General features: G+C 38.4%; 1 protein-coding gene across 1 annotated transcript in view; it reads right to left on the bottom strand.

Annotated features, from left to right (window-relative positions):
* Positions 1-27,790, bottom strand: part of PXDNL (peroxidasin-like) — a 371,164-nt gene that overhangs the window by 16,223 nt on the left and 327,151 nt on the right. The window contains exons 20-21 of the mRNA XM_011962239.1: positions 14,803-14,917; positions 10,342-10,471 (exon numbers count right to left, since the gene is read on the bottom strand). Of these exons, the coding sequence (XP_011817629.1) occupies positions 10,342-10,471; positions 14,803-14,917 (245 nt within the window). The remainder of the gene's footprint in view (positions 1-10,341; positions 10,472-14,802; positions 14,918-27,790) is intronic.

The raw sequence follows: 27,790 nt of genomic DNA, 5'->3' as shown, positions 1-27,790 counted from the left end.
AAATACGGTTACAGGAAACACTAAATGCAGCACAACATTCAGCCTTTTCAATACAAAAACCTAAAGCAAAGGCTTATGACTACAGTTCCTATTGCCCAAGACATCATGTATGGCTTTAAACAAAATTTACAAGGCATGCTCCAAAGAAGGGGAAAAAAACACAGTTTTAAGATGCAAAACAAGCATCGGAAGCAGACCCACATGAGACACCAATGTTGAAATTATCTGGCAGGGATAAAAATAACTATGATTAATACATTCATGGCCCTAATAGAAAAAGTAGGCAACATTCAAGAAAAGACAGGTAATGTAAGTAGAGAAAGAAAAATGCCGAAGAACAATTAAAAGAAAATGCTAGAAATCAAAACTATAACAGAAATGAAGAATGCCTTTGATGGCTTCATCATTAGACTAAATGTATTAGTCAAGATTCTCCAGGGAAATAAAACCAATAAGACGTGAATGTGAAGAGATTTACTGTAAGGAATTGGATCCATGTTTACAGAGATTAAGAAGTGCCACAATCTTCTATCTGAAAACTGGAGACCCAGGAATGTCAGTGGTATAGTTCAAAGACTGGAGAGCCAGAGAACAAATGGTATAGATCAGATTGAGTCTGAAGACCTGAGAACCAGGCGTGCCAAGGGCAGGAGAGGCTTATGTCCCAATTCAAGCAGTCAGGCACAGTTAATTCAACCTTCTTCCAGTTTTTTGTTCCAGTCACGCCCTGAACAAATTGAAGAATGCCCATCTACACTGGGGAGGGGCACTTGCTTTTCTTAGTCCACAATTATAATGCTAATCTCTTCAGAAACACTCTCACAGAAACATGAAAAATACTGCTTAACCAGATAGCTGGGCATCCCACGATCCAGAATTTGACACATAAAATTAACTATCACATTCAAGGTGGCAGGGGAAACAATCTGTTGACCTGAAGATATGTCAATAGTAACTTCGCAAACTAAAATGCAAAGAAAAAACTGAGAATGGAAAACTCATACAAAATCTAAGAACTACAGGGCAATATTTTTAAAAATGTGACTATTCAGAATCCCTTATAATTCCATATTAATTTTCAACAGACTGTTTCATTTCTGCAAAATTGGTGTCCAAGTTTGCTAGGGCTGTCATAACAAAATACCACAGACTGGGTAGCCTAAACAACAGAAATTTTTTTTTTCTCAAAGTTGTAGAGGCTAAAAGTCCAAAATCAAGGTGCCAGCAGGGTTGATTTCTTCTGAGGGCTTTCTCTTGACTTGCAGATGGTTATCAACTACATCCACATTATGAGGTACTGGGGATTAGAACTCAACATGAAAATTTGAGGAAAAGACACAATTTAGTCCATAATGCTACACCTTTGAACCCCTAAAATTCATGTCTTTCTCACATGCAAAATAAACAATTCACCCCATCGCAATAGCCCCTAAAGTCTTAATCCTTTCCAAGTCCCAAATCTCATTAAAACATAATCTAAACCAATTATGGGTAAGACTAGAGTATGATTGATCCTGAGAGAAAATTCCTCTCAATATTTGAACCTGAGAAACCTAACAAGTTATTTGCTTTCAGAATACAATGGATAAGGACTTCCAGTAGATCATAGCAGACAGGAGGCAGGACTAGATTGCAGCTCCGGATAGTGGAGCATTGCAGAGGCTCTCATTGTGAAACTTAGCTCCAGATCAACTGCAAGAATAAAACAGCAATCCTGAGAAGATCCACAGACCCTCTGAAGGAAGCAGACTGCTCCTGCAGGACCCAGGAAGTGCCCCATCTGCAGAAGTGGGAAAGGGAGACCCTCCTTTTCCAGACACACACCTCCACTAGACAAGCTGAAGGTCTGTTTGTGGGAGATGTTCCTGACTTTACCTGAAGCTGAGTTGAGTTAGAGCCAAGCCAAGTGAAATACCAGGGTGGAGGAGGCAGCAGGGAGACCCTGAGAGCTCACTGAATCCCCAAGCAGCCCATTCCTGCCTGACACCACAGGGATCCATCAGGAGAGAGGCCAGAGGATCAGGGGATAAAACCCCACTGGAGAGAAGGACTTCCCTAGCTGAAGTTTGTAACAATTTGAGTGGGGCCAGAAGCCTCCTAGCCAGAACTCTGGGGAGGGTGCAAATCCGGCTAGCAGACATCAGAGGCAGGGAAGAACTAAAACCCTTTTCTTTTCGTAGTTGGGAGGCGGAAAGCCTGAAAGCCTCTGGCAAGTTTTCAAGCCTGCCCTCCACCTGGAAACAGACTCGGGGCTGTTGCAGGTGGCACGGTGGGAGTGGGACCGGCCCTTCGGTTTGCATGAGAGCTAGGTGAGGTCTGTGAGTGCCAGCTTTTCCCCACTTCCCTGACAACCTGCATGACTCAGCAGAGGCAGCTATAATCCTCATAGGTACTAGGTACACAACTGCAGTGACCTCGGAATCTCATCCCCATCCCCCACAGCAGCGCAGCAAGACTGGCCCAAGGAGAGTCTAAGCTCACCCACGCCTAGCCCGGTCCCCACCTGATGGTCCGTCCCTACCCACCCTGGTAGCAGAAGACAAAAGACACATAATCTTGGTAGTTCTAGGGCCCAGTCCCTCTCTGTGCTACTACAGCTGATGCTTTCTGCAGAGCAACACCTTCTGGCAGGAGGTCAACCAGCACAAAAATAGAACATTAAACCACCCAAGCTAAGAACCCTTATGGAGTCCACTTCACCCTCCGCCACCTCCACCAGCACAGGTGCTGGCATCCATGGCTAAGAGACCCATAGACAGTTCATATCACAGGACTCCGTGCAGAAACCACCAGGACCAGCCAGGAGCTCGATAAACTCACTGACTGGCTAGACCCAGAAGAGAGACAGCAATCACTGCAGTTCAGCTCACAGGAAGCCACCACCACAGGAAAAGGGGGTGAGTACTACATCAAGAGAACACCCTGTGGGACAAAAGAATCTGAACAACAGCCTTCAGCCCTAGACCTTCCCTCTGACAGAGTCTACCCAAATGAGAAGGAACAGAAAACCCTGGTAATATGAAAACACAAAGCTCATCAATGACCCAGAAAAATCACACTAGTTCACCAGCAAAGGATCCAAACCAAGAAGAAATCTCTGACTTACCTGAAAAAGAATTCAGGAGGTTAGTTACTAAGCTAATCAGAGAGGGACCAAAGAAAGGCGAAGTCGAATGCAAGGGCTTGTATCAAAAACTGATAATGGAAGTGAAGGGAGAAATATTCAACAAAATAGAGTGATTAAATAAATAACAATAAAAAATTCAGGAAACTTTGGACACACTTTTAGAAATGCAAAATGCTCTGGAAAGTCTCAGAAATAGAATTGAACAAGTAGAAGAAAAAAATTCAGGGCTCGAAGACAAGGTCTTTGAACTAACCCAATCCAACAAAGACAAAGAAAAAAGAATAAGAAAATATGAACAAAGCCTCCAAGAAGTCTGGGGTTATGTTAAACGACCAAACCTAAGAATAATTGGTGTTCCCGAGGAAGAAGACAATTCTAAAAGCTTGGAAAACATATCTGGGGGAATCGTCGAGGAAAACTTCCTCAGCCTTGCCAGAGACCTAGATGTGCAAATACAAGAATCACAAAGAACACCTGGGAAATTCATTGCAAAAAGATCCTCAGCTAGGCACATTGTCATCTGGTTATCCAAAGTTAAGACGAAGGAAAGAATCTTAAGAGCTGTGAGACAGAAGCACCAGGTAACCTGTAAAGGAAAACCTATCAGATTAACAGCAAATTTCTCAGCAGAAACCCTACAAGCTAGAAGGGATTGGGGCCCTATCTTCAACCTCCTCAAACAAAACAATCTTCAGCCAAGAATTTTGTAGCCAGTGAAACTAAGAATCATATATGAAGGAAAGAGACAGTCATTTTCAGACAAACAAATGCTGAGATAATTCGCCATTACCAAGCCACCATTATAAGAACTGCTAAAAGGAGCTCAAAATCTTGAAACAAATCCTGGAAACACATCAAAACAGAATCTCTTTAAAGCATAAAGCACATAGGACCAATAAAACAAAAATACAAGTTAAAAAGCAAAAACAAAAAAGTATGCAGGCAACAAAGAGCACAATAAATGCAACAGCACCTCACATTTCAATACTAAGATTGGAAGTAAATGTCTTCAATGCTCCACTTAAAAGATACAGAACTGCAGAATGGATAAGAACTCACCAACCAACTATCTGCTGCCTTCAGGAAACTCACCTAACACATAAAGACTCACATAAAATTAAAGTAAAGGGGTGGAAAAAAGCATGTTATGAACATGGACGCCAAAAGTGAAGCAATAGTGGTTAAAAGAGTCAAAGGCCTTGTCCAACAGGACAATATCACAATCCTAAACATACATGCATCTAACACTGGAGCTCCCAAATTTATAAAACAATTACTAATAGACCTAAGAAATGAGATAGACAGAAACACATTAATAGTGGGGGACTTCAATACTCCACTGACAGCACCAGACAGGTCATCAAGACAGAAAGTCAACAAGGAAACAATAGATCTAAACTATATCTTGTAACAAATGGACCTAACAGGTATATACAGAATACTCCATTCAGCGACCGTAGAATACTCATTCTATTCAACAGCCCATGGAACTTTCTCCAAGATAGACCATATGATAGGCCATAAAATGAGCCTCAATAAATTTAAGAAAATTGAAATTATATCAAGCATTCTCTCAGACCACAGTAGAATAAAACTGGAAATCAACTCCAAAAGGAACCTTCAAAACCATGCAAATACATGGAAAATAAATAACCTGCTCTTGAATGAGCACTGAGTCAAAAGCAAAATCAAGATGGAAATTAAAAACTTCTTCAAACTGAATGACAAAAATGATACAACATATCAAATTCTCCGGGATACAGCTAAGGTGGTGCTAAGAGGAAAGTTTGTAGCCCTAAATGCCTACATCAAAAAGTCTGAAAGAGCACAGACAATCTAAGATCACACCTCAAGGAACTAGAGAAACAAGAACAAACCAAACCCAAACCCAGCAGAAGGAAGGAAATTACCAAGATCAGAGCAGAACTAAACAAAATTGAAGCCAAAAAAAGTACAAAAGATAAGTGAAACAAAAAGCTGGTTCTTTGAAAAGATAAATAAAATTGATAGACCATTAGCAAGACTAACCAAGAAGAGAAGAGAGAAAATCCAAATAACCTCACTGAGAAATGATACAGGAAATATTACAACTGACACCATTGGAATACAAAAGACCATTCAAGGCTACTCTGAAAACCTATACACACATAAACTAGAAAACCTAGAAGAGATGGATAGATTCCTGGAATTCCTACCCACCCAGAAGAGAAAATGTATATTCCCTCCTCATATATTTAGAGTCCACAAGAAAATCTAATATGAGTTTATTAGATCTTCTCATCTAGACACTCTCTGCCTCACCAGGCACCTTGTACGTTGTTTTGACAATCTTGGTTAGCTAATCTCCAGCTACACCGAACATCACTCTGTTCCTTATGTATGTCATAACCTATTTAACCTTAACTGTTTCACCTTCTATAATTGTTATTTAGTAATAACATTACCTGTCTCTTAATTTTAAAAAGCCTCTGGCGTGTCTTTTATTCCTTCCTTTCAACTATCTACCTTTATTTGTTTAATAAAGTGAGGAGGCTGGGTTTTCTGGAATAGTTCTAATGTATGCGTTTTTTCCCCAGGCCTAATTAATTTTAGGTTAACAAATTATAGTGGCCAACATGGTGATCTCCATAGCTCTGTTTATATCAGTTTATTTGTTTTGTGTAATTGGCATTCAGAACGGAATTCTGTCTTTGTGACCACAAAGAATTTTTCTGACCTCATGTACCATCTTTCCAATACCCAACTGATTACCAAGTCACAGTGAACTAAATAATCTTCCTTAACTATGGTCTCTAGTTAGTCTGCTGTCAACTTGTCATCATCCACACCCTTTTCCACCAATCTCAGAAACAGAAAATCCTTCCTGGATCTCTTTCCCTTTGTGGTTTTGGGTTAAAGTCTACCAATAAGAGGCACTGATATAAGATTTCAAAGCAGACACCGTTAGTTAGTATCCTAAGTGCAGTTGTCAGCAGATGCATAAAAGGGTTGGGTTTGAGGATCCTGCACAAATGACTGAGATGTGCTGTGGCTTCCTGGTGAGCTCCCTCCAGTAGCTGTTTCCACGACCTTTGTTCTCACTGCTCCAACAGCTGTGAGAATCTCTGATTTCTCTTATTAAAACCTTTTCTATTTGTAGTACCTCCAGCACATGCATGCACACAGTTTTGTAATATCTGTGAAGACCTCACTAACATTTTGATAATAATTAAATGTGTAAATTCTTGTATCTCATTCCCATTGTTCATTATATACCTTACACACACACACTCACACACATACACACACACACACACACATCTATGCCCCCTCCACAGTCAGGTAAACTAGATACGATTTTAAATAGAAATGATAAAATGTTCTGCATGTAATTATGTGTTATTCTCACAATAATCAGAATCAAATAAAAAGGACAAATATAATTTACTGGACCCAACTACTTACACAAGAGCTATAACATGTCATGGAAATTTGCAGAACACTTTTGTTAGCTTGATGCCATCATGGTTAATAAATCAAGACCAAAAAGTATCATTCCTAGACATTCCAAAGTCACTTAACAAAGGTAAAACTTCAACAGTGTGAAATGTCAAGACTGACCTTATGTTGCAGCCCGTAAATGTAATGTCACCTAGAGTTAGGAAGTAAAGGTTAGAAATCTTTGGCTGAGATTTGGAATCCCCTCGCATCTAAGGGATGAGTCTCAAGAACATTAGTAATCTCCCATGATGAGGCCCATTATGGGATTCAGATTCTCTTAAACATTCTAGATTCTGTTTAATCTATTTCTTTGCTGTCTAATTTCACTTCCAGAAATATACATGCCCTTTATCTCTATGCTCATTTTTCATAAAACAAAGGGTTTTTGTAAAAAGCAAACTTTTCACGGGACTTAACTGCATCCACACTGGTGAGTAATAGAAAAACCACAAAGCGGACAATCAGAAATGTCCTTCTCTAGCTAACAGGCTCACTGTTACAACCTACCTTTCAATGTGGGCCATTAAAAATTTATGTCTCAGTATAGTAAGTGACAGATCAATAGTAAGTACTCATTTCAAAAATACTCAGGGCTTCTCGCATCCCAAAAGACCGTTTACCCTCACAAAAGGCTGTCTGTCTTCATCATCCCCATCTACCTTTGGGTGCTCCCCACTCTAGTTGCACCTGACAGTCACTCAGGAAATCTGCAGTTTATCATTGCTGTCTATCCTGGGTTCTTTATTTTTCTCAATCCCCTTTAGATGACCTGGGTTGATTTCTGGCTTCGGTCAATATTCCTTATTGCTGGTGTTATGTTATGTTTATTTATTGTTTAAATCCTATCAGTCAGGCATTTGCTACATGTCACTCAGTGTAAATGAGGCACTGGGCACTGCTGCAACTTCTTTCTACCTCTATAGCCTGGTCATAGCTTGAATAAGTCACTGACCTCTATAAGAGATCACAGGACCTTCTAGTTCTCTCATGGAACCTTGCCCAGCCTGTCATACACCTTAGATTATGGAGAGATCTAGAGCTAACTTTTCATGCTCCAACACAAAGAAACTGGTTATTTTTAGACACGGACTTTATACCAGGCTCTGAAGATACCCCTGTGAAATAGTCTCAACTATTAAGAAATTAACAATGGAATGAAAGAGACAGACAATTAAACAGGCAAAAACACTCCATCTTGATACATTTAGAGATAAGTACTAAGAATGCTACTAAACACCTAGAAGGGACAACTACTGCAGTCTTGGGGTGTGTTTAAAAACATACATCTCTGTGATGTTTTTAATCACTACTGCACACATCAGATACACAATTATCACCATCAATATGTAATGAAATTGAAATTGAACTGAAATGTTGCTCGTGGAATCTACCTGTGTCTATAAATCCATAAACTAAATTTATGAAAAAATAGTTTGTTGAGTGATATATGAGTTAATGTTTAAATTGTTTGGGCCCACCTTCTCTAGCCCAGCGCTGAGGACTTTTCTTTGCTGTTATAACTACTCTTCTCTGACACACATTAACTCACGGGCATGAAACAGGGTTTGCAGACTCTGTGACATCCAGAGTTCTCAGTCACCCCAACCATTTCATGCTATCTATCTTAAGGGTAACCTAGAAGCAATGCCTCATGGCTTTCAGATTTTTATAGGACTCAGATTGGGCCAAGCACGATGGCTCATGCCTGTAATCCCAGCACTTTGGGAGGCTGAAGCAGGTGGATCACCTGAAGTCAGGAGTTTGAGACCAGCCTGGTCGACGTGGTGAAACACCATCTCCACTAAAAATACAAAATGAGCTGGGCATGGTGGTGGGTGCCTGTAGTTCCAACTACTTGGGAGGCTGAGGCAGGAGAATCGCTTGAATCCGGAAGGCAGAAGTTGCAGTGAGCTAGGATTTCACCACTGCACTCCAGCCTGGGAAACAGAGTGAGACTCCATCTTAAAAAAAAAAAAAGAAAAACAAACAAACAAAAGATGCAGATTGGATGGCCAGGCACGGTGGCTCATGCCTGTAATCCCAGCATTTTGGGAGGCCAAAGTGGATAGATCACCTGAGGTCAGAAGTTCAAAACCAGCCTGGCCAACGTGGCAAAACCCCATCTCTACTAAAAATACAAAAATTTCCCAGTCGCAGTAGTGGGCACCTGTAATTCCAGCTACTCAGGAGGCTAATACCGGAGAATCACTTGAACCTGGGAGGCAGAAGTAGGTTACAGTGAGCCAAGATCATGCCATTGCACTCTAGCCTGGGCGACAGAGTGAGACTCCATCTCAAAAAACAAAAAAGGAAAAAAAGATTCAGATTGGACAAGTGATTTCAATGGTGGGTATTTCTGGTCAAGCGAAGGCACTGATACGGACTGCAGCTGCAGGCAGCTTAGTCTCCCAGTGGGAGCCTCTCAGGGAAGCATACGCACCTGGTAACCATACCCCTTCACCTGGGACTAGACGTGCTCACATCCAAAAGAAGCAATCATATTTTAAGGGGCTTGTAGTTCACAAAGTCCTTCTGTTCTAGAATCTCTTTGGATCCTCACAATAGCCCTGAAGGTCAGATGAGGATACTTGTTCTGAATGATTAAATAAATTGACTGCATCAGGCCGATAATGAGGACAGAACTTCCTGATGGCAGATCCCGGGCTCAGTCCATCCTCCTACAGTGTTTTCTGCTTTCAAGGCTTTGATGCTATGAAGAAAAGCATATACCTCACAGTGACATTACTATCTAAGAAGCAGACAGCTTGGCATCACGCCTTGAAAGAAATCAGACGTATATTTTTGAATAAAAACATCTACATTGCTATTTCTAATACAAGTCTTTTCCTTCTTGTTGATTCATCCTTAAATTTCAGGAAAAATGAAATAAGGCATGAGCCAGAACAACTGACAAAATAAGGAAAAGCAGAGCGGGTTGTGGGAATGTTGTTTTCTACAGCTTTGTCAGAAAAAGAAAGCCAGAGAAAACAGTAATTCCTAAGAAGCTTCTTTGACTCTACTCCAAGAAAAATTGATAAGAAAAATATACATTTTGCTGTTAACAATTATATCCATCTGTGCAGATGAAGCAGGCATCAAGTTCACAGTTATTCAGACAAGTGCTGGTGAGGCACTCGGAAGCAGCAAGCAGAACTGGTGCTGACCAAATTCATGCCAGTCAGAGCCCTGAGCATTAGGTAGAAAGGATGAGGCTCTCTGCCTCTTTGTAGTGTGAGTTTCCCCAAGCCCTCCTTCCCTAACTCAATTCTTATTACAATACTACTCCCTGCTGGCTCAGTGACTCACACCCATAATCCCAGTACTTTGGGAGGCCAAGATGGGCAAATCACTTGAGTCCAGGAGTTCAAGACCAGCCTGGCCAACATAGCCAAATCCCATTTCCACTAAAAATACAAAAATTAGCTGGGTGTTGTGATGGCGCCTGTAATCTCAGCTACTCGGGAGGCTCAGGCACAAGAATCACTTGGACCCACGAGGTAGAAGCTCCAGTGAGCCAGGATTGTGCCACTGCATTCCAGCCGGGGCAACAGAACAAGACTGTATCTTTAAAAAAGCAAAAGTAAAAGCAAGCAAAAAAAGCAACACAACTCCCTGTATAGGTTTTTATTATTCTGATACTGTGCTGTATTTGTGGAGAGTTACTGGATAGCTCTTTTATGTTTAGTTATTCCAATGCATACAATAAGGACATGTTATCTGAGGAGAAAACGAACCTGTTCTCTGAGTGCCGTGATGGTTTCCTGAATTTCCGCTGCAAAAGTGCTGAAATCTTGGGAGAACTTTGTTTTTTCTAGAACCGTCACATTTCTCGCATCTTCACCCACATATATTTTATCTCGTTGCCTGTTTATAACAAGAAGCAAATAAAATGCTGAAAAATAAAATTGTGTGAGAATTTTAAAATATCATCAAATCTTCTTTGGTCATTTGGCAGGTACAAGGCATTGTGACTGGTGTTCTGTGTGATCTTAAAAGGAAAATGATATGAATGGGATTCAAAACTAAAATTAAATGGCAGATAAGATGATAATCCAGAGTGTCACATCTGGTTCATGTAATTTATCTAAAATGATAAGAAAGTATTTCTTATGACATAAAGGGAGTGTCTTGTTGTATTACATATATATTTGATATATTATTTCGATCTTAAAGTATGTCTTTTGCTAATGAATTCCTCATTTGACCTTAAACAGTAAAAGAGCAGTGACAAATTTAATATAACATGTTATCCAGTAGTCAGGTAGAAAAGTTGCTTTCTCTATTATAAATTCATGGCAAGAACTAAAATAAGATAAGGATACTATGAGTGATGAAAATCTAACATTTAACCTGATGCAAAATAGCCCAGTCTTGTTGATAATAAAAGGATATAAGGAAATCATGGGTTGAATTTAAGATATGTTTCTTAGAGTTTACTGAAATTATCAAGAAACAGAAGCAAAAAACCAGTTTGGGAAATAGAAATGAAATTTCTTTCTATTTACAATTATGATGTATTGCTAAAAATTTTTTAGATAGATTTGATTTATTGGGTATGATATCTGTGTTTCAAGTTCTCAATTTTTTTTCCAAATTTTGTAAAAACTTGCTCCTTGTGAAGTAACCATTATAACTTTCAAATTGTTCTGCTTTATTCTATTTGAAATATGTCTTCCATTGTTTACTAAGAAAATGGCTTGCCAGAAACGGTGCATTCTATGAGCTTATAAAACAAGTTATAAATCAGAGACATAGTATAAAGTTTACATCCATCAGGGAATTTAAAAAAGGGAAACACAGAAAAACAACAAAAGTTACCAACAGCAGTAGTTTAGTCACTGGATAACTCCATGTCCTCTGAGACACTGAGTCTCAGAGGCACCATGAGTCAGTACTGACCACATGCTAGCTCCTATACAGTACTGTGTTAAAAGGTTTAAATGTACAAGTGTTGTTAGGGATAATATTGATGCAAACAGTTGGACATTTTACTTTCATAATGCTCTCTCCTGTAAATCTTCAGTGTCTAATCAAAGGTATTTAATCCTGAAGAAGCTTGAATGACTGTATGAAGATATAACCAACAGTCTAAAGACCACATGTGGGCACACAGGGAAGTGGCTGATGTTGGTGAGCCCAGATGTTGTGGAGTAGGAGAGTATTCACAATTTAACAAGTATGTGTGGGTATGGGCATTCTGCTCAGGTAGATGGGTGCAGGATGTGAGGTGCTGCCATTAGGCTCCTCACATTCTCTCAAAAAGAACAGTTGGCAAAGAAGCAAGACATATAGCATCCGCACTAGGAAGACAAATAAGAGGTATAACCTCTTATTTATAGGCAACAATACTACATTTTAAGCTTTACTGACGTACAACTGATACACACAAAAACACACATATTTAATGTATACATTTTGATGAGTTTGGACATGTGCATATATACCTATGATACTACAAAGTACTCAATATAAATATATTCACCACCTCCAAAAATTTCCTTATGTTTTTTTCATGTGTGCATGTGGTTTGTTTTGGTTTTTGTTTGTTCTTATGATGGTATTTAATATGAGATCTATCTTCTCAAACTATTTGACAGCGTACAGTACCATTTATTAACTATAGGTACTAGGTTGTACAGCGAATCTCTAGAACTTATTTGTCTTGCATAAGTAAAACTCTTTACTCATTGAGCAACAATTCTCCATTTCTTCCTCCTCCTAGGCCCTGACCACCAGCATTCTATTCTCTGCCACTCTGAGTCCAACCCTTTTAGATACCTCATACAAATAGAATCATGCAATATCTTCCTTTTGTGACTGCCTAATTTCACTTACCATAATGTCCTCTAGAACCACAATGACATAGCACCTCACACCTGTTAGGATGACTATTACCAAAAAACAAAAGATAACAAGTGTTAGTGAGGATTACACAATGTTGGTGGAAATGTGGGGTGGTGTAGCCACTGTGGAACACAGTATGGAGACTCCTCAAAAATCAACATGGAACTACCATTTCATCTAGCAATCCCACTCCTGGGTATACAGCCAAAATAATTGAAATGAGGATATCAAAGAGATGTCGTCATTCCCATGTTACCTGCAACATTATTTATAATTGGAACAATATAGAAACAATGTTAGTGTCCATCAATGGACAGATGAACAATACTGTATTGTACACTGACAAATGTGTTAAGAGGTATCATCTCATGTTGTTCTTATCACAATAAAATAAAATTAATAAAGTAAAATAAAACATATAAAAAATAAAGTTTTTCTCATAAAAAATAATGTATGCTATTTAAGAAGACTTGCAAAATGCAGTAAAGTGTAAAAGAAAAGTCATCAGTACTCAATTAAAAAATGGGGGAGGGATGACCTATGTTCATAAGAATAAACGTTTAACTTAATTATTTATATTTTTAGTTTGTTATTTCATTTGCAAATAGGTTTTTTCCATAGTAAAGGTAGCACATTTTATTTTAGAAAAATATGTTAAAGCAGAAGTGCAGAACAAAAAAAAAAAACACTTAAATTAATCAGGAAAAATGATTCTTTTATCTCAAAAATTACTTCATATTGTTGATTTCTGATGAAAAAAAAAAAACATTTAGAAATCTCTGAAAAGCACATAATACGAAGAATAAAATCCCCGGTAGTCTCAAACAAACATGAATGCATAAATAAATAAGAAGGCAATGCCTTCTGCCTGGGAGCAGAGCAGTAATGAGTATGGGAAGCTGTATAAAGAGAATCCCATGTCAGGTCCACATAGTTAGTGCCTGCTCTGCGCAGGCAGGAGTTGAAGTGCTAGAGTGCACTTTGTGTCACTTAAGTGCCCAGTTCTATAAGACACTTTAACTAGCCTGTGTTTCAGGTGAGAATACTGAAGCTTAGAAAGTTCTTAACATGCCCAAAGTATACAGAGCTGTTAAACTGCACAGCTGGGATGCAGATTAGGATTCAAAAAAAAGGGCCTTGCTCTTAACCAGTACACAGTTTATTTTCCATCCATAGAGAGTGGTGGGTAATTTACAGAATGATCAGATTTACATTTTAGACAATTTGGAAGGATGGAAGAGAGGCAAGGAGCCCAGGTAGGAAGGTTTTTGCAAAAAATGAAACACAAAAACTTGTATCCTCAAGTTAAAACAATAATCTTGAAAAGTAGGTATTACATGCCCATTTTACAGCTGAGAAAATGGAGATTTGGAAATTTTATATAACATGCATAGTTACGAAGCGGTAGAAATAGGATTTGAATCCATGTGCCTGACTCTAAAGCCTTCATACTTCCTGTCCAACAACACTATCTCCTCTCCTCAATTTTAAATCCTAGAGTACAGGGCCCATATATTGTTCAAGTTTACAGCTGTAATCGAAGAAATGGATGCCAAAAATGGATTTTGAATTTGGCTGAATTATACCACTTAGGAGGCGGCTATGGACAACAAAAATAGGATATATGGTTCCTTGAAAGAATCTGCATGGCCTATGGACTGTGAATTGCAATGTTATTTTGGTAACTTAATTTCACAAGTATGTACTGACTCCTTATTCAATGAAAAGGAGTTACTGGACATATCTATGCACAAGGTAATGTTTCTGTTTTCAGAAGCTTCCAAGTCAACAGTAGGGAGAAACTTTTTAAAGCAACACTTTGTATCAAGCTAATATACAAGCTACATAAAAGAAGTCCTACAGGATTTCAAAGGAATAAGATTGACATTTCTCAATTTTCAAAGAGTTCAAAAATATTCCATCTTGGTCACAAATCAAGCCTTGCTTGCCATGTACTATTCATGAATTCAAATCAACTTAACCTGAATTAACTTAAATAGATACTTTACCTTTCTCACAAACAATATGCTATTTCATATTTTCAAAAGGAATCTGAAAAATATCAACTCATAATGTCATTTAAGGGGTCAAAACTAGCATCATGCAATGTAGTTTTCTGCACTTTATTGAGAAAATTCATTGCCAAATACGCTCTGGCTGGGCTACTGCAGAGTGAAATGGAACCCAAACACATTACAGAATTCATTCTGTGTTTGATCCTTTTCATGTGGTTCACCTTATATGTAAATAAGTTAACTGTGGTCTCTATTTAAAAAGATAAAAAAAAAATTGTAGGTTTGAAGCAAATCTATAGTAAGTTGCCTAAAGAAATGAGATATTTCTATACATACCTATTTCTTCGATGACTTAACTCCATATCTTTCTCATCAGGATAGTTGTATTGAGCTGAGCGTTTCTTTTGAGATTCTTGTGTCACTGCTCTGAACTGTCCTCTACTCCTACAGTCTGTGGGGAAAGAAGTAACCACAATAGCATCATGTGAGATGGGATGTCATGATCTCATCTAGATCATTTCTTTAATGGTCAGAGAGGGAAGAGTGCCAAGAAGAAAGAGCAGAGAGCGAGAGTGAGAGAGACTCATTTAGTCTGTTCCATTTTGCTGGGTGACCACAGTCTCAGATATTTGCTTTTGCATGTCACTGAATCTCTGTTTTGCAGCAGCAAGTGGGATGCAGAGCAGTCTGCAGAGCCTCTGGAGGAGCCCCAGGGAGAGTGATGTTGAATCTTAATAAGGGCATGCATTGCAAGGCGTCTTTTATTCACTAAGGACTTGGCACAATGAAGAAAGAAGCAGAAAAGTCCTGGGTGGAATGCTTGAAATTTGGCAACTCCTCAAAGTGTCTCAGGCACACCTGATACCCACTAGAGATTTGTTTTTAAAGATGCACCCTGTTGCACGTCTGTACTGTGCCCTCAAAGTGGTTAAAATGGTAAGTTTTATGTTATGTGTTTTCATCACAATCAAAAAGATATGAGAATAACATGAAAAACTGGTTGCAAATAAATATGGAACTTTAAAAAGTGGTCTCTGATATAATATGGATATCCCCCTCAAACCTCCTGCTGTGATGTAAGCACCAGTGTTGGTGGAGCCTGGTGGGAGGTATCTGGATGTGGGAGCAGCTCCCTCATGTCTTTGTGCCGTTCTTGCGATAGTGAGTGAGTTCTCGGAGATCTGTTGTTTACAAGTGTGTGGGACCTCCCCCTACTCTCTTGCTCCCGATCACATCATGTGCCCTGCCTCCTGCTCCCCTTTGCTTTGGCCATGAGTAAAATCTCCCTGAGGCCTCTCTAGAAGCTGAGCAGATACTGGCACCAGGCTTTCAGTATGGCCTATAGAACTGTAAGCCCATTCAACTGCTTTTATTTATAAATTACCCAGTCTTGGGTATTTTTTATAGCAATGCAAAAACTGCCTAATACACTCTCTAAAATTTCATATGAAAACAGATGGTCTGGAAACTAAGATATTTTGAAAATGAAAAAGAATGATATAGGAATCAACATTCCCAGATAGTAAAACTACTATACATGAAGTTCAAAAATAAAAATTCTTAATATTGATGGGAAAATAACTGAAGAAATAAAGCAGGAAAACAACCCCAGAGCATCTTACCATGCAATTAAATTTAACACATTATATTAGGCAGCACAAATTGGAAAATAGAGAGAGAGTACTTTTGTTCTGGGCAACTAGCAAGTTATTCCTAAAAGAAGAGAAAGTGAAAACAACTTACATCTTCACCTTATCATATGTAAATTAAATTCAAGAGGGATATGACGTTATCAAGCAAACATGAATATGAAATTTAGGATGATTTTTAAAATGACACAACAAATTGCAAATGCTATAACACTAAACAAAATAAGAGTAAAACTTGTACATATGAACTCACTGATATTAAAACATACCAAAAATAAACTAAAATGAAAATATCCCAAAATGACAACAGTGACATGTCTAGAAAACTGGTTATGATTTTTACTTGTTTTCTTTTTTGATTTGTACTTCTACCTTTTGTTTTCTTTTGTCCTTGTTTTCAATTAAAAAAGTATTTATAAAATCCAAACACAGTTCACTGAAGAAAATCCAAGCCTTCTTATAAAGTTTACAAGTTAATTATCATATTGTTGTATATTACCATAATTAGATAAAAAATGTCTGGAGGCCGAGTGCAGTGGCTCATGCCTCGGCCTCCCAAAGTGCTGGGATTATAGGCATGAGCCACCACGCCCGACCTATTGCTCCTTTTATAATGATGAAGTCAAAACATTCTAGATAAAGCTGTACATTATACTAAGGGACGCACAGGTGCTTATTTTCCCCTACTGTTATGCTGTTACCTCAACTTAGTACTTTACTGATAATTAATAACCCATAAATATTTGCAGTTCTGGGTAAAAAAAAATACATAGAAATTTTTAAGAAGAATACAACTAAAGAAAGTAAACTTCTATCAGAAAATGAAACTCAGTCTTTCTATTTCTGAATAGCACACAGCTTTTGTCAATAAATATTTATGGAGATCTTACTGAATGAAGGTATTAGGCTAGGCAATGTAGAGAAAATAAAAATGGATAAGTCATGGTTCCTGATTTTCAATAGGTTGCAAGTATTCTCCCCACTACAATGCAGCATCTCCAGCTAAGCCAAATATCTTTCTTTCCAATTCTCATATAAAAAGGAAAAATGTAGAGAAAAGGCTCTGCAGATAAACTCTCATCATCTATGGTCTTTCACTATTTTGTAGAAAGATAAAGCTTTAGAATTTATTTACTTTAAAGCACCAATAGATTGTTCAAGGTCGCACAAATAAAACCCCAAAGCAAGGAATCGTAAATATAACATCACAAGTGTACAGGGATGAGTACACCTGAACAGAAACAACCCACAAGACTGCAGTGACATGGCAGCTTTCTTGTAATGTGACAGCTAAAATGGTGTAGTTCTGACACCATTTCTTTTAATTCACTTCGTTATTTATTCCTAGATATTGCCAAAGAAGCAGAGTGTCCCTGATTGCTGAATGTTTGGCTGTTAAGCAAACAACATTACATTTAAATTCAATGTTAGTATAGTAGATGCTTTGATTTTATCCCTATGCATATTTATCTTATATAAATATATACATATGCATACGTATATATCTATGTGTATGTGTATATATACATACATGTGTTGAAGCTCTGTTCTTAGGTTTTACACGAGTTATTTATTTGAAACTTTACAATAACCCATACTCAATATTATCTTCCCTATTGTTAACCTGAGGAAATTAAGGCACAGAAAGATTATATTATCTCATACGAATTCCTACAGCTTTTCAACCGAAGAGACAGGGTTTAAATCCAGAGTATATTGTCTCATACAAAGTCCTACAGCTTTTCAACAGAAGAGACAGGGTTTAAATCCAGACGGTCAGACTCAAAAGTCATAATGCCACAGCACAGTACAAGGAAAACAGAAGATTAACGCCTAGATTTCTGGCTTATGCAACTTGCAAATAATAGGGTCATTATTTGTTAACAGAATGAATGCATGGATGAGTCTAGGAAGGAAAGTAAAAGGAAATGACTTAAATTTAGCTCAGCTTAAATTTCTGATCTATGTATGACATGGGGGCGATAGCAGATAGGGTTTTTGAAGACAACAACAGATGTGGATGAAGATACAGCCAGATAACTCATGTTCAAGGAGCATAATGGTGTGTGTGTGTGTGTGTGTGTGTGTGTGAATCTTCCCATTCAGGGCAGCCTTGGTTGCCCCCACACCAACCCTGCTCTTGCCTTTGCTTTGTGAATGGTGACCTAGATTCTTAGTGAATGAAACAAGGTCCTTCCCTATGTAGCACCTTCTTGCCTCTGCAGTCTCATTTCTCCCTAATGCACAATCCAAAGCCAGTTATCCTGCTCCAAATTCATTTGGTCTCACTTGACTGACAAATGCCATACATGTCATGTCAGCCTTCTCCAGGAAGCCTTTCTCAACTGCCAAGAGCAAGTCGGATGTAAACTCATTATACTCTCTCAACACTCTCTGGATACATTGGGTCTCACTCCTCTCATTCTCTGAGAAGAGCAGAAGAGAAGGACCTTGTCCTACCTACCAGTTAATCCTCAGCACCTGCTTGTGGCATGTGCCCAGTAAATGCTTTAATAAAATTAGAAAATTCTCAAGACAGCAGGTTGCTTTAGGAATGTGTCTGAATATTGCAGTTTATTGGAGTGGATTGACAGTCCATGGTGAATAAACAAGGTCAAGTTTGGGAGACTGAGCTATAGTAGCTCAGGCAATCATGTGTCTTTCCATGAATTGATCAAAACCATGCACCTATGGAACACTAGTATCCCAATGCTGCACTCCATAGATTAAAAATACGTCAAAATTGATTTTTTAAATCGGCAAAAATATATCTGATTTTCATTTTCAACACTTTCAACACCTCTTATTTGCTTGCAAAAAGGGAAAAAGTACAAATAACTGACAGCAAACTTACAAAACTGACAATAAATTTGGGGGACGCTTTGAGAATGAGTGCATTCATATTGCATATGAAACATCTCTGTTGTCTGGGGTACATGCCCTGGTTCTTGATCTGATACCGAGAAAAAATTCAGGACACGAACACACGCGAGGAGTGGGTTTAGAGGCATAAAGTTTAATAGACCAAAAAGAAGAGAAAGAGAAAAAGCTTCCTCATGCTGGGAAAGCTGGTCGCCCAAGAGAGGGTCTCTGGTTTGGGACCCAACACAATCAATTTTGTACAGAGGCTTGAGGAAGCAGTGATTGATTTACATAGGGTCCAGGGGATTGGTCTGACTAGGTATGTCATTTACATAGCCTAGGAAAAGACTAGTCCTCCCACCCCAGGAAAAGACCAGCCCTCCCACCCTAGTCTTTTATTGTGCAAATGCAACTTCTTCTTCTTTTTTGAGAGGGAGTTTCACGCTTGCCGCCCAGGCTACAGTGCAATAGTGCAATCTCAGCTAACTGCAACCTCCGCCTCCCCTGGTCAAGTGATTCTCCTGCCCCAGCCTCCGGAGTAGCTGGAATTACAGGCGTGCACTACCCAGCTAATTTTTGTATTACTAGTAGAGACAGGGTTTCACTATGTTGACCAAGCTGGTCTCGAACTCCTGACCTCAGCTGATCCGCCCACCTCGGCCTCCCAAAATGCTGGGATTACATGCATGAGCCACCGCACCCGGTCGCAAATGCAGCTTCTACCTGGCGGCCACCATGACACCCGCACATGTGGTGACAAGCAAAAGGGAGCGGGAACCGCCATGTTGGATGGACTTGGCTCTTAGCAGCTTGTATTTACATACGCATATCTATGCTTGCAGCCTGACCTTTAAGACTGCTTTTTGTTAGAGAAGAAATGATTTGGGGCTGCTTTTCATTAAAGGAAAATTCCACGGAGAACTTTTACCCTCGCTAACTTCCCAAAATAATTTCTTAATAACTCATATATTAATAGCAAAATGGCTTCTAATTCTCATAAAAGAACTGAGTATGTTAATACATCATATCCTTAGATGATGTTTCACCTTAATTAGAATTAATACTGAACTGAACTATTCCCACAATTGTTTTGAAGTGAGAGGGTTCCAGTAGCAACCTATTAATATTTCTTCATACTCCTACTGGTATTTCACTTTCTTATTACAATTGTTTTAGGAATCTATCACAGTGTAACAGGTTACTACAAACGCAATGGCTTAAAATGATACAAACGCATTTTTATGGATTGCTGAGTATTCCCTCAAAATTCGTATGCTGAAATTCTGGCAAACCACAAAAAGTAGGGTGAGGGGCATGGAACGCATTCTCCCACACAGCCTCAGTTGCAACCAGCCCTGCCAACACTTGATCTCAGACTTCCTGCCTCTGGAATGGGAAGACACGTTTTGCTGTCCCCTTTGTGGTGCTTTGTTACAGAATCCCAAGCAAACTACCACACGCAGCACATCACAATTTCCGTGGCCAGAATTCAGGACTCCAGGCACAGGTTAGCAGGTCCTTTGCTCAGTCTCATGAGGCTCCAATCAAGAGGTTAGTGGGGCTACATTCTCATCTCATCTGGGGCAGAATCTGTGTTGGCAGAACTCACTTCCTTGTGGTTGTGTTACTGAAGGCCACCTGGAGGCCACCCACAGTTCCCTTCCATGAGGCCCTCTCCATAAGAAATAAAAATCAGAAAATGTTATCTCCACAACATAGTGGTTTGCTTTCTCACAATCAGCAGGGGAATCTTTCTCCTTCCATCTACTAAGACAGAGTCTAATATGATGTAGCTTCATCATGGGAGGGACACCTCATCACCTTTGCTATAAGCAGGTCACAGGTTCTGCTCTCACTAAAGAAAAGGGATGACATGAGGGTGTGACTCCTCAGGGTTACCTTAGTGTGTGGTCATCTCAACAACTATCCACTGCACACTGTACTCAACTTGCTCTCATGAATCAGGGAGACAGTTCCCACCATTAAAAAATTTACTGTAGTATGGAGATCTTGTAAGAAGCTAAAAATAGAACTACTATTTGATCCAGCAATCACACTACTGGGTATTTACCCAAAGGAAAAGAAATCATTATTTCAAAAAGGCATCTGCACTCATATGTTTATCACAGCTCTACTCAAAAGAAGAAAAATATGAGATCAACCTAAAAGCCCATCGGTGGATTAAAAAAGGTGGTATATATACACCATGGATGATATGGTTTGGCTCTGTGTCCCCATTCAAATCTCATCTCGAATTGTTAAGTCTCACATGTCCAGGGAGGCATGTGATGGGAGGTGATTGGACCATGGGGGAGGTTCCCCCATGCTGTTCTCATGATACTGAGGGGGTTCTCATGAGATCTGATGGTTTAAAAGTGAGACACTTCCCCTTCACTCTCCCTTTCGCCTGCCACCTTCTGAAGAAGGTGCCTTCTTCTCCTTTGCCTTCCACCATGATAGTGAGTTTCCTGAGGTCTCCCCAGCCATGCAAAACTGTCAGTCAAAAACCCTCATTTATTTGTAAATTACCCAATCTCAGCTAGTACATCTATAACAGTGTGAAAATGGACTAATACAATGGAATAATAGTCATAAAAAGAGTGAAATCATGTCTTTTGCAGCAACGTGGATGGAATTGGAGGCCATTATCCTAAGTGAAATAACTCAGAAACGTAAAAGCAAGTAGCACATGTTCTCACTTATGAGTGGGAGCTAACCATGGGTACACATGGATGGACAGAGTGGAATAAAATGCTGGAGACTCTGAAAGGTAGGAGAGTGGGAGGGGAGTGAGGGTGGAAGATTGCTTATTGAGTGCAATGGTGCAAAGAAGTATACAACGAAAAAGTATTCCTATGCCTCAGGACTCTAAGAAAGAAAATGGTGACAAACTTCTTCTAATTTTCAATTTTGTTTTTCTCTCTGTATCATTATTGGAAAAAATATGTTATTATGTTATGGTGTATGTTACTATGTATTATATATATATTATACCTATATAATACATATTAGATATTAGATGAATATATAATTTCTTATAGTTATTACTTCTGCTTCCTTTATTTTTTAAGCCAGCTATTATTCATCACTTCCGCTTATATCTTCATTCAGGCTTTCTCAGAACATTCATATTTATTTAGCTGTCTTTTCTCTACCATCTTTAGCTGTGTGTTTTGCTAATTTATTTTTATTATTTCATTTTTAATAATACTACAAGTTTGTTTCTGTATTTACCTCTGTTACCCATAAATTTTGATAATAATGATGTCATTAATATTTTTAGATATTCAACTTAAATTTTGTTGCCTTATTGATAAAATATTTATTTGGTCTAATGACTAAAAAAATTCTAAGTAGCTATTTTCTTTTAAACTTGATTATTTTAGATTAGTTGCATTGTGGTAAAAGATAGTGAAGTCTGCTTTCGGGAATTTTAGTGTTTCTAGTGACCTAGCATATAATCAATATTTGAGAATCCTTATGAATATTTGAAGGTAAAGTTAATTTTAGCTTATAGGGACAAAGTTAAATACATCTTTCACAAATTGATCTCATTAATAATATTCAAACACAATTCTATTAAGCTGTGCTGAATGGATGCTAAGCTATTTCAAAATTGAGATTTAAAAAACTTCTTTTTTCAGTTAATGCTTTTCTTACATTCAACTGTGTATTGTTATTGCCACTCCTGTTTCTGTGTGCCTGACTTAACTTTGATGTATGCTTTCATATTTGACCATTCTCAATATTTTGCTTATGTATGGCCCTTCTTAATGGTATAGAGTTAAAATCTGCTTTTTAGATACACAAAGCAGTCTTTGACTTCCAGTAATTCTCTTAAGGCACTGAAATTTCAGGCACATTTGGGTCTTATGAGGATTTTAAGAATTTTGTTCTTCAATGTTTCCTTTAGACTGCACATTGTTGGTTTTCCCTAGTGATCTGCAGAGCATATATCCCGTTTACCAAATATTTTGCATTTTATGGGAATATATTTGAAACTAAATTTCATTAATTATCAATGTCATACTTTAGCAATATTAAGAATTACAAATGTAATGAGGATTTCCAAATTTTCTAATTTTTATCATTTATCATCATGCTTATGCTAAGTCAATTTTATCAGTAGAATTTTGACTTACTTGATTATGGCACAAACAAATGGACAATTACAAAATTTGCTGAAATAAGTAGATTGGTAACAAGGACTTGTGAATGTTGTTTAATTACACCTGCAATGCCTAAAGTATTATGCGAACACTCTTGATCCTATTGATTAGCTGATATGAAAAATTAGCTTAAATTGATGTTAAAATGTCAAGATTCTTGCATTTGTAATTCATTAGCATAAGATTCTACAAAGGAAGGTCATCAGCTACAAGACAGTTCCCATATTTACTAAAAGGCACGTTTCTAATGGGAAAATACTAAGAGGAACATATCTGATGGAAAAATACCGAGAGGCCCTACTTATCTGATGATAAAATAAACTTCTAGTATTAAGAAACCATTTTCTTAAGCAACTTGGTAAAGCCCTGCTAATGAATTGCCTAATCCTGGTACAGAAAGATTTTTCTTTCTTCTATGATATAATAGATTGTAAATAAATGCAAAATGCTGTATTTGGAAGATAACTTATTCTTAGAACTTATGAGAGGGTTATTTTCAAGGGAATGCTTTGTACTCTATGTAAAGTCAACATCATCAGTAGAGTTTGATTAATATTGTATATCACTGAACACTCATCCTGTTTTGTATCATTTCAGGGCTACTTATTTGCCCCTTTTCCAACTGTAATGTTCTCACCTTGATTTCAACAAGTTTTGCATATAAGATATTAGGTACTAACAGACCCAAGGAGAGTGGGAGATGTCCTTATGGTGTTCTATGAAAAATAGCAAAAACTTTCAAAGACAAACCTGAGATCACTGTTGCAATGTAATTGCTTCATTAAAGCTTTATAGGAGTTGTTGAAATCTTACTTCTTTAGTAATACTTAGAAGGCATTGTATAAGTTAAGCATGAAACAACCACAGCATCATGAAATATGATGGTAATAAAATTAGTCTCTTATGAAAGAAATTAAAGTTTAATTAGTTTACAAACATAAGCACAATTTATTTGAAAGAAAGTCATGAGCAAACCTAAATATATTTACATTTGTACATAAAATATACTGTATTTACAATTACTTGATGCTTTAAAGACAGAACTTAATGTGAAGTATGCAGCTGGAAATTACAAGACCAGATGGTTCAATAAATCCCAGTAGAAAATATACATCTGTTGACTCTTCGTGAAATTGTTTTATTTGAAGGAAGTTTTATTTAATGGAGTGGCATGGAGTCTTAGTACATCACTTATCTTGTCTTAGGAAATATCCCACCCACCTTAGATGTAAGTTTTTAATTTCTAAAATAAATGAGGGTAAATCATTTTCTGTTCCATGTTGAAGAGAATGCTTTCTATTTTATGCAAAGTCAGTTTTATCAGTAGAGCTTTGACTGATTTATGACACAAACAAATGTGTCAATTGCAGAGTTTGCTGAAATTAGTAGATTGGTAATAAGAACTTGAGAATATTATTTAATTGCATCTGTAATGCCTACAGTATTATGCAAAGACTTGATCTATTGATTAACTGATACTGAAAATTAGTCTAATTTGATGTTAAAATGTCAAGATTGTTGCATTTTCAATTTTTTAGCACAGGATTCTAAAAAAGAAGGCCACCCAGCTAAAGAAGAGTTCCTATGTTTACTACTGGTGAAAGAGATTTGGAGAAAATCATAGAAGGTATAACAAAAGGAAAACTAGCGATGAGGTGACATGGTGGGGTGAGGAAAACAAATGGACTTGGCAATGGGGAGTCTGAGCTCTATCCCTAGGTCTGCTAATAAATAACTGAGGGCAAATTACTTAAACCTTTCCAACTTTTGCTTCCTAATCTTAAGATGAAGTGTTGGGTTTTTAATTTTGTTTCTTAGTCAAATAATCTCTTAGGTCACCTCCAGCTTCAAAAATCTATAACTGGCTGGGCACGGTGGCCCACGCCTGTAATCCCAGCACTTTGAGAGGCCAAGGTGGGCGAATCATCTGAGGCCGGGAGCTTGAGACCAGCTTGGCCAACATGGTGAAACCCTGTCTCTACGAAAAATACAAAAATTAACTGGGTGTGGTGGCGGTTGCCTGTAATCCCAGCTACTCAGGAGGCTGAGGCAGGAGAATCGCTTGAACCTGGGAGACGGAGGTTGCAGCGAGCGGAGACTGCGCCATTGCGCTCTAGCCTGGGTGATAAGAGTGAAACTCCATCTCAAAAAAAGAATAAAATAAAATAAAAAAAAAGAAAATCTGTACCTAAGATAGCTAAGGAAAGAAAAGAACCTAGGAATTTAATGTGAAATTGTTCTATAAAGTATGTTAAGTGATATAAAATATTAAATCTCAAAGAAAATATGAAAATTTTTGCTTTATCTTTTATGCTGGTAAAATAAGATTCTTGGCTTTATCATTATATTCATTCATTTATCAATCTTGGTTACTGTGATCTTTTGATAACTACAAATTTAGCATTTGTCTCATGAGGTTTCCCTTTTCCCTTTTCCTTAAAAGCAAATCAAATCAAACAACATTTTGAATACTTGCTGCTTATAATTTCACCAGCTACGGATCTGTCGGAGCTCTCTTGGTTCCTCATCTTTTCTTAATATTTTCAGTGGGCACTTACTGTTTCCTAGGCCTTACCTACAGCACTGAATTATTATGTTTCTGCTGGCTAAAAGAACAGTAACTCCAATGAAGCAGCTGATTCATCTGATAATTATCCCCCAAACCACCCTACTGTTTATATAAGCTCTGAGTCAACTTGTAAGTTGTTTTGCCATAATTTGGACACTGTCAGTGGAATAGCATTTTCTCATGTACCTAGAAAAATAAAAAACCCTCCTCATGTACAACAAGCAACATAATCTTTCGCCAGAATATCCCATTATTTGAAGCAGAATATAGTCTCATTATCCTTACCAGTATTAATTCTTCCAGAGTGCTGTATTAATGAACTAAGTTATAAGTGTACTGGTTTTCTCCTACATATCTTGTACCAAAGACATCCATTCACCTGAGGCAAGAGTATAGGATGCCTAGGGAAGAAAAAATCCCTGACTTTTTTGGAAATTAACCACATGATTTTTATTTTTTCCTCATGGAGGGCTTGTAGGTTTATTTTTGAGTAGGAAAGACATATGTCAGATTGGACAATTCTGTCAATATCCACAACATACCTTTAAAGCTATGCTTACTTCTGGGGATCACACTTTAATAAAGACCTTGATGAATTATAATGTTCTGAAAGAAAAACAGATTAGTAAAATAAGAATAATGAAGCAACTCTAAATCATGCAGCATGAAGAAACTAGGGAGTTTAGGGTGAATGGTGTCTGTTTAGTGCAAAAGAAAAAAGTCATTATAGAAAAGAAAGTCATCTTCAAAGGAAAAGTGTAATGTCATACCAAAGGAGAATTAGAATTATCCCACGTTTCTCCACAAGGTGAAAATGACCAAATGGAAACCTGTTATGATAAGTTTCATCTTAGTATAAGATTAATAATGAAACCTAATGAATTATTTTTAAATGAAATAGATTGCTCAGACGATGTGGGCTCAGAGCCCATGCAATTTCATCTTCTCTCTTCCCAGGCTAAAAGAGAGGAGGGGGCCAGATGAAAACAGTAAACAGGTAGTACCAGTTTTGCTTTTTACTTACGATAATCCTGAGGATCCTTCTAAGAGCGTTTTTGTCTTCAAAGAAATCAGTATTTTAGAACTGAATTCTAGGTCACCCCTTAGCTTCAGATCAAAACTGGTTTACTCAGACCTTGTGTCGGTACATTCCTAGCTCCCACAATAGTGTGAAAAAAATGATTAAACAGGATCTTCTGTGACCTTCAACAACCAGATATGCTGGATAATGCTGTCAGACAGGAAAGCTCACATGCCTGTGCTGTCCCCAAAGAGCTCAGGCCTTGGTCAGCATGCACCTCCACCAAAGACAAGAGGAAGAATCTCCCCTGGCCCTTACATGAGGTCCCCATCACAGGATGCTCATTGCAGCATGCGGACACTGAGCTCACAGGAATTCGGGAGCATGGTGCCCTGAAGATGAGCACCCCAAAGATGGGTCTTCTTCCCCTCCCCCACAATCCCAGGGGACAGGCCTCCCCTGGGCAAGTGGCATAGGAACATAGAGGCCACAGTGTGCTTGAGAGGAGAGGGAAGCCCTGGGGAAGAAGGCAGCACACAATCCTCCTGAAGGCCACAGCCCTGGGGGAGCCACGCCCAGCCCTCCCCAACTGAGAACTCAGAGCAGCTCTCCTCTGAAAGGACTTCATGTTCAGATTTCTGGGGTTGCTCCAAGAGCTTCTGCCCTCAGAGCATGCAGCGTGTCTCCACTTCTCAGAAGGCCAAGAATGAACTGAATAAGTGGGTTGTCTTCCTGCTCTAGCCTAGGGGAGGCTGATGTCACAGCCCAGCCCAGTGAATCTGTCTCCTTCTGCTAGGTTTCTGCCATGGAGATAACCTTGATAACTTGAGCCAAGATAAAAAAGTCACTGTCCATGAAAGGGTCCTGAACAGTCCTCAGAGAGAGGAGCCACTTTCTCAGTGGAAACATGACCCAAGGGACGGAGATGACAAAAGAACATCTGTTTAAAAGAGCAACAATAGGAGGGGGCGGAGCAAGATGGCCGAATAGGAACAGCTGCAGTCTCCAACTCCCAGCGCGAAGGACACAGAAGACCGGTGATTTCTGCATTTTG

The sequence above is a fragment of the Colobus angolensis genome, unplaced genomic scaffold (genome assembly GCF_000951035.1).
Source record: "Colobus angolensis palliatus isolate OR3802 unplaced genomic scaffold, Cang.pa_1.0 Scaffold586, whole genome shotgun sequence".
NCBI lineage: Eukaryota > Metazoa > Chordata > Mammalia > Primates > Cercopithecidae > Colobus > Colobus angolensis.
The sequence above is the reverse complement of the archived record's forward strand: the minus strand, read 5'-3'. Positions and strand labels throughout refer to the sequence as shown.